We start from the raw sequence: 8,348 nt of genomic DNA, 5'->3' as shown, positions 1-8,348 counted from the left end.
TCCTGGGAAGATGCCACCAGTCCTGATTCTCCTGGCCCTACTTCTGTGTCTCAGAGCTGGAGCAGGTGAGTGAACACCTTTGTGGCAGAGATGCCGTCCCATGACACCTCTGGTGACTTTCTGCCCAGTAGTAGTTAGGAATTGTCCTGGCACTGGACCCAGGATGTGTCTGAACCTCAGGCACCAAACCCAGACTTGGAAAGCTAACACTGGCTAGATTCTCAAAAAGGTCTGAGTAAGGGATGTGTTCTTAGAAAGTTAGTAGGCAAGAGCATCTCTCAGTTTTGTTTTGTTTTGTTTTTTCACCTTCTGGAGACTGGCTCATCCTTAGAAAGAATGTGGCAGAGAATAAAGATTCCTTTGGGAATAAGTCTACAATATGGTGAGTTCACCAGCTCAAGAATATTAACACATTTATGTATTTAGTTAGTTAGTTCTATTTTTAATTCATTTTTTTACAATCCATATCCCACTCCCCCCTCCACACCCACCCACCGATGCTCCACATCCCACACCTCCTCCCCACCCCACCCCATCTCCATGTGGATGCCCCTACCCCCAATCCCACCTGACCTCTAAACTCCCCGGGGCCTCCAGTCTCTTGAGGGTTAGGTGCATCATTTCTGAATGAACAGAGACCTGGAAGTCCTCTACTGTATGTGTGTTGGGGGCTTCATATCATCTGGTGTATGCTGCCTGTTTGGTAGTCCAGTGTTTGAAAGATCTCAGGGATCCAGATTAATTTAGACTGCTGGTTCTCCAACAGGAACACCCTTCTCCTCACCTTCTTTCAGCCATCCATAATTAAGTCCACTTTCAGCCCTACAGAAGAAAGAGGTCCAGGCTGACAAGATCCTGCACTGCACGTACCACCAGCTTTACAGTCTGGTTTATTTGGCTTCTCCACTTCTTTCTGCAGGTCCCCAGCTCTTCCTGTCTGAGCAACACAATCTTCCAATATCTTCCTTGCTCCGAATTCAACTAGCACCAGCCCACCAGCCTCTCTGGCTAAGTTGAAGTCCTTCATACATGCAGCCAAACATTTACTAAAAACACAATATGTGTTGGGTACCAGAATGGGAGAATGTTAGAAAATCCACCTCTATGTGGCTTGTAGGTAAAAATTGAGGAAATGGTACCAATCAAGATTAGTGTGGTTGGGGAGANTCACTAACAAAGAAAGATGTATGATGCACCCATGATCCCCTCAGCCTCCAGCTTTACTATTTAGAAATTTGCAGTGTCTGCTGTGTCCATAGTGTGAAAGATTTCCTGGGGTTTTTCTTCCTGTTAGATAACTCTTGGCATGAGACTGATCCAATCTGTCAGGCTTGGGGGCTCACACCCTATAATCCAGCACTTGGAAGACAGAGGCACAAAGATGATTCATATATATATATATATATATATATATATATATGTGTGTGTGTGTGTGTGTGTGTGTGTGTGTGTGTATGTGTAATGTCTGGATACTGGATAGTGTGGTATCTTACATATCTGCCACACTGTCTCTGTCTCCTATTCATGCAGTACATGGGTTAATCCCTTAGCTCTTGGGAATACAACCATAGTATCTATGATGGCACAGATGCTCTGTAACATACAGATTCCAAATTCTTTTACCAATTACCGAGTAGTGAGATAACTAGATTATATAATGGTTTGTTTTATCAGAAGCATTTTATTCAGTTTCCCACAATGACAGTACTGATTTAAATTTCCACCAACAGTGTACAAAGGTTTTCTCCATACCTCTGTAATGTTCCTTGGATATTAGACAGGGAATGTTTGAATTTGTACTTATGGTTGAGGTTTGAACTGGGGTTATGTAAAAATATAATGAATTTGTCATGTGGTATGGGAACATCTGATGTTGATATTTCTCAAAANAGAAATTTGGAATGCCAACCAATGTCANAACAAACACAGTAGACCCTGTGACGTTCTTCAATTTCTAGGGAATAGTTAGGGTAAATAGTGTGCCCATACCTCAGAGAGTTTTCTGAAGGAAAAGAATATTGTGCTTTATATGACCTTGAACTTGGTGGTCTGTGAGGCAAGGCTCTCTGCTGACCTGTAACCTCCTAACCCAATTATTAAAGATGCTGAAAGAGTGACAGTGAGCCTCCAAGACTGCATTCAAGTGTTTAACTGCCCTGAGTCCCCAGGTTTCTGATATCAGTTCTTCTGGCATTAGTTGGCAGAGGCAATTCAGCCAACTTCTCACAATTCGACCTAGTGTGACCACTGCCCATTTCCCCAACACTAGTGTGGCAGCCATAGTCAGCATTTCTTCAGGAAACTAGGAGAGCCCACCCTTGAGTTAGGAAGTATTAAAGGAATTCATTAAATGTATATGATACATCCCCCATGATGAGCCTGAAGATAGCTCAGATGTTAAGAGCACTGGCTGCTCTTCCAGAAATCCTAGGTTCAATTTTCCATACCCACATGGCAACTCAAAACCATTTATAACTGTAATCCTATGGGATCCGATGCCTTCTCCTGGTATGTAAACATACATGCAAACAAAACACTCATATATATAAAATTAATAAATCTTAATAGTATTCATTCTAAGTCCACTATTTACCTTCAAGTTTTTTAACTTTATTTTTTCTTTAGAGGTAATATTTACACACACACACACACACACACACACACACACACACACACCTGTGTGTTTTATTGTCCATTTAATATATTGCTGAATAACTATCTTGATTCCAGTTAGTTGCTGTAGTGAATAAAGCATCAGTTAATACAAGAGTGCAAATACCTTTATGACAGAGTACTGAGATCTCTGCGTATATTCCTAGGAATAAAATAGCTGGAGCCTATGGCATTTCAAGTGTTGATATTTCGACAAATCTCCAAATTGACTTCCACAGTGGCCTTGTTGGCATGTGCTCCCACCACCAGTAAATCACTATTTCTCTCTCTCAACATTCTCTACATTTGTTCTCAACTTGCTGGCAGTTTTTCTGACAAGGGTTAGATGGCATCTCAGCTTAGTACTATTTGAATTTAATTAATTTCTAGAGATACTGAGTACATTTTAAGAATAGTCATTTCTCTCTTTCTCCCTCTCTCTTTTCTTACTTTTGAAATTTCTATTTCACTCACTTGCTCCTTTGTGGATTGGCAGTTTTATTTCTTTGATGTCTAATTTCTGAAATTCTTCATAAGTTTTTTATAATAGCCTGTGACAGTTAATCTTGGTTGTTAACTTGACTGCATTTGGAAGTAACCAAACCCAAGCATCTGGGCACACCTGTGAGAGACTACCTTAATTAGATTATTTGACATGGAAAATGGACCCTAAATTAGGGGCACCCCTTCTAGAGGCAGCCCCCTAAGGATATGAGAGAGGAAGGTTCCCTTTTGCCTGCTTGTCCCATGCTTGCTGGCTACATCTGTCCTGCTGCTAAGGTTTCCTTCCTTGGTGGGAGAACAGAGTTCTTCAGGACTCCATCACAGATGAGAGCAGCAGATCTCTAGGAATCCTTGTGGGGGCTCCTGCACCAGATTGGGACACCTGAGACATCCTGTCCTGTGGACAGAACACCTGACTCCTTGGCTTCCTGTGGGGAGTCAGCCATGGTTGTTTCTTTTGCTACACAGCATCTTTATTTTCACGTTGTCCCATCTGTTGATACTTGGGGTAGTTTTTCTGCCTTTGGTGTTCTGTTTTAAAAATACTTGCCTTTTTCAATATCTTGAAAGGTTGTCCTCTGTGTTTTCTACTTAAAGTTTGTGCATCCAGTTTTCAACTAAGGCCTGTAANCCATGTTGATGGTTTTGTTTGTGTGCTTGTTTTTTGTTTTGTTTTTGGCGTGTTAGTGTAAATTTAAAAGTGGCATTTTTTTAAAAACCCAGGAAGCTCCCAAATAATTGAGAAAGAGAATATTAGATTTATTTAACAACCATTAAGGCACAACAACTGAACACTATTAACCTATTGTAATTTTCTGAGCTAATCTGGCTACTTGTGTTTTAGTACTGATCTGGCTCCCTGAGCTCCAGGTGTTCTGTCTCCTGGACTCTCTCTCTTCCTGGAGAATCCCTACTCCCTCCCCTGCCCTCTACAACTCCCTGGCTATGAGGAAGTCCTGCACCATTCTCTCTTCTGCTATTTCAAAGGATGATCAGCTAGCTTAACTGAATAATGAGAGAATAATTGGGGAGCAATGTTTATACAGCTTTGAGTCCGAAGAGTCTCAGAATAATGATTTGAATCAGATATGGGGGCACAGGTATCAGAATTTGAATAATACAAGAATTAGCTTTACTCTGTGTACAATAATATTATTCCTACATTTGTTGCACAGGGTGAAGGATAAGAATGTAAATTCATTCCTCTGACGGTCGATATCTAGTTTTTAAGGTTTTCTTTTTTGCTTGCTTTTATGTTTTTTCCTCCTTGACAAGATTTAAGTCAGTATCTCTTTGCCTGTTTATGCCCACAACCTCTGTTCTATTCCATTTGTCTCTATTTTTGCAACAGTACCAGGCTGCCTCATCAGTATGGCTCTGTAGTATAATTTAAGGTGAGAGATTGTAACATTTCCAGCAACATTCTTATTCCTTGAGACTGCTTTGGTATTTATGGTCTTTGTGGTTCCATATGAATTCTTCTGTTATTTTCTAAGCCTATGAAATATGGCATGGGAATTTAGATATGTATTGCATTAATTCTGTATATTAAGTTTGGTTCTGTCTCTCTTTTGGCCTCCTCAGTTTGACTAGTGCACTCATTGACATTTTTATTCTAATTCTGTCTTTTTTTTTTTCCAACTTGGTGGTAGATAAGCACATAACATATATTCTGTGCTGAGAGTGTAAATTTTGATGGGAAGTTTTCCAGCTTCCATTCTGATTGCTGATTTTAACTGTAAAAAAGTGCATTTTATACTACAGACTTGTGGGCTCATTAACTTTGGTATGTGTTTTTATTTATTTACAAGATTTTCTTAGTAGTGAGGAGGTGTGAATCTGTTAGGAGATTTGGAGGAAAATAAATGATCAGAATATATTGTATAAAATTTATTTCTAACTTAAAATAATTTAAAAAGAGGTAAATGACAAAAGCCACTTAAATTTTGTACACTACTTCAGAGCGTCCAACTGTTGGCCTGAGGGTTATATGTGGTCCAGAATGGCTATAAATACAAACCAACAGAAAATCATAATCTTGCTAAAGACAGGGGATTTTTGTGTGACCCTTGAGCATGAACTGTATAGATGACAACATGTTCCAAGGTTCTGCAAAGTGAACATATAATGCTCTTGCTATTGTCACACATATCTGAGTCCAGAACAACGACATGTGAGGCTTCGTGCATTTTATCTTCCACCTGCAGACAGTTGATGGACACCATCAAAATCACATGTGCTCCTGTTGACTCGTTTAATGAAAACAGAGAATATCAATGATGCTTAGCCCTGCCTTTGCAGATAATGGGTGTTTGATGGCAATTGGAAACCAAGTAGCATTCTGTTTGATCATTAGGAGCTCATGCACCTCAGCTGTGCCTCACACACACCACCCACCCACCATCTTTACAATCATGTCCCTCTGCACTGCATCAGCAGCTGAGACAGTGACATTCTCGAGCCTTGCTTTCTCATATTCCCTAGCTTCACAACAAAGTAAATACAGTTCCTTATCTACTGTTATTTTAAATCACAGCGTGGCTTCTATCCCATCACAGAAGAAAAGGGATCTCAAAAAAGAAAGAAGATCCTGTTGGTGGTGGCTGATGCCTATAATCCCAGCACCAGGGATCAGAGGCAGCTGGATCACCCTGTCCTACAGAGCATGTTCCAGGACATCCTGGGTTACACAGAGAAAGCCCAACTCAAAAAACAAATCAAAACAAAATGAAACATAAATACAGAGGGCCTCACAGAACTAAGAGTGGTCTAAGAATATGCACACTAAACATATGCTGAATGTTGGGCTTTGCAGGGAGCATCAGGAAAAAAGAAGGTCTCATTGGAAATTGGTGGGGGAAATTAAATGTTGGTAGCATCATATATATCATCACCAGCACTAAATTTCATAATGGTCACAGGATTAAATCATTTTCTATGCCAGAAATTCCTAAAGAGTAACCATACTGACTCTGATGACATTATGTTCATTCCATAAGTAAGATGGCCAAGCTGAGGACACTAGAGTAATATGATCAAGGTAGTTATCATAATATAAACAAATTATGAAACAAAAATGTCTCCCAGAAGGGACAATGGAATCAAATTTACCAATTGAAACTTTTAGTGGATTTAACGGATCATTTTATCTTTAAGAAGAAAACCAACTGTCAATACCATGTCTTAAATTGAGAGTGTTCCAGTCAAGGTGGCATTGTGGGGATCACAAATTATAGCAAATAATTCACTGCATTTCAGCCCAGCTGGATACAGTTTTGTGACCTGTGATGTAGCCTTGATTTGACATTTCACATAAAATGGCTGTCAGTGTTATTTTTTACATTAGAAATGAGAGTAAGAAAAAAATAAAAGCTGGAAAAATAAAACCAAAGAAAGCAAAAGAGATGCAAAAGGGTGTAAGCAATAGAAAAGGACACACTTGTGTCTCAGTGCAGTCACTGTGGACTTCCTGGGGTCTCCGACCTCCTCAACCACAGCCTCCAACCCTCTACGTTCTTGGGTTCAACTGAGCTTAGCTCATTGGCGTCCATAGAGTGACGGTGCCATTTTTACCGAAACCAGAATGCTCCCTTAAGTAATGTGACATCAATCAGAAGCAGAGGTGCATAGGTTTAAAATGCCTGTGAGTCCCTGAGCCCACACCTCCTTCCTCCCCTTCCAAGGGCAGCGTCTCCTCTGCCCTCAGCCATCCGAGCATACTTCCTGGGAGGATGCACAGGTCCTGATTTTCTTGGTCTTTTTTCTGCTGCTTGGGGTTGGTGCAGGTGGCTTGGGGGTGAAAGGTGAGGAAATGACATCAATCAACATTATAGGGTTTAGGGTGCCTCACTACCAAAGAAAGACCATTGGCAATCCACCCAGAATCCCCTGGGTCTGTAACATGATGAAGATATAGCTTGCCCCTCCCCCATGCATTTGTAAAGCAGGGGCTAGAAGACATGTGCTACCTGCCCCTTCTCAGAGCAGAGTTCTGAGGCTTCAGAGACAGCAATGATTATTCCACGTGTAAGGAATCCTGTTTACAACAGGCTTGGGGGACCTCAACTCCCAATCACTCCCTTCCTTGATCTTCTCTGCTGACCCTATCTGCTTCCCCAGACACCCCATAATGTAGCTTCCTTTTTAACTTTCAGAGGAGATCATTGGGGGCCATGAGGTCAAGCCCCACTCCCGCCCTTACATGGCACTTGTGAATTTTGTGAAAGATGATGGAAATAGACACTACTGCGGAGGCTTCCTGATTCAAGGCTTCTTTGTGCTGACAGCTGCTCACTGCAGTGGAAGGTGAGGAGAAGCAGCTAGCCCACGTCTTCTGAGAACCCACAAGTAGCTTCTGTCTTCCATTGTGGATGTTCCCCTGTGAGCACTCTTGAAGGAAGGACTGTGGAAATGGGAGATGGATGAGAGGTAAATGTAGGTCCAGGGTCAGAGGTCAGAGCGAGGAGCACACTTGAGTCGTTCAACTGCACTGCCCAATCTAATGCAGTGATTGAGGTTGAAAGTTTACATTAATACACAATGCAAAATTTGCCATATTGCCTAGATGCAAGAGGGTGGCCCCCAAATTCCCAGGTCCTTGAGAATCAGAGAGCAGGTAGGTCTGACCCTGAGGCACTCCTGGGTCCTCAAGTCCCCTCAGATAGAGCCCAACCCTGCCTTTCACAGCTCCTGGATTGCATCCTCTCTGACTGACTCCACATCTCTGCTCTCCCCTCTGCTCTCTCCACAGCTCAATGACAGTCACACTGGGGGCCCACAACATCAAGGCTAAGGAGGAGAAACAGCGGATCATCCCTGTGGCAAAAGCCATTCCCCATCCAGACTATAATGATGCTGCCCCCTACAATGACATCATGCTGTTAAAGGTGAGACCTGACACCCTCCCAACCACAAACCTCTGCCCACCCCTCACTGAACCCTGGGTCTTCTTGGTGCAAAGCTAGTCTCCCGTTCCTTTTCTGATCCTGGTTCTTCTTCTCTCTCTTCATCCTGAGTTTCAAAGAGTCTCAGGCTAGCAGGCTCCTAGCTGAGCTGGTCTCTCCTCCCTCTTCCCTATCAGCTGGAGAGTAAGGCCAAGAGAACTAAAGCTGTGAGGCCCCTCAAGTTGCCCTGGAAGAATGCTCCGGTGAAGCCAGGGGATGTGTGCAGTGTGGCTGGCTGGGGGAGAACAT

At 42.2% G+C, this 8,348-nt stretch overlaps 1 protein-coding gene across 1 annotated transcript in view; it reads left to right on the top strand.

The window, feature by feature from the left end:
* LOC110325081 (granzyme F-like) overlaps positions 1-8,348 on the top strand; it is an 11,857-nt gene continuing 3,509 nt past the window's right edge. Inside the window, exons 1-4 of the mRNA XM_021202881.2 lie at positions 1-65; positions 7,311-7,461; positions 7,907-8,042; positions 8,237-8,339. Coding sequence (XP_021058540.1) covers positions 11-65; positions 7,311-7,461; positions 7,907-8,042; positions 8,237-8,339 — 445 coding nt within the window. The 5' untranslated portion in view covers positions 1-10. The remainder of the gene's footprint in view (positions 66-7,310; positions 7,462-7,906; positions 8,043-8,236; positions 8,340-8,348) is intronic.

This window comes from Mus pahari, chromosome 8, assembly GCF_900095145.1.
Source record: "Mus pahari chromosome 8, PAHARI_EIJ_v1.1, whole genome shotgun sequence".
Lineage (NCBI taxonomy): Eukaryota > Metazoa > Chordata > Mammalia > Rodentia > Muridae > Mus > Mus pahari.
This window is presented reverse-complemented; position numbering and strand designations above follow the sequence as displayed.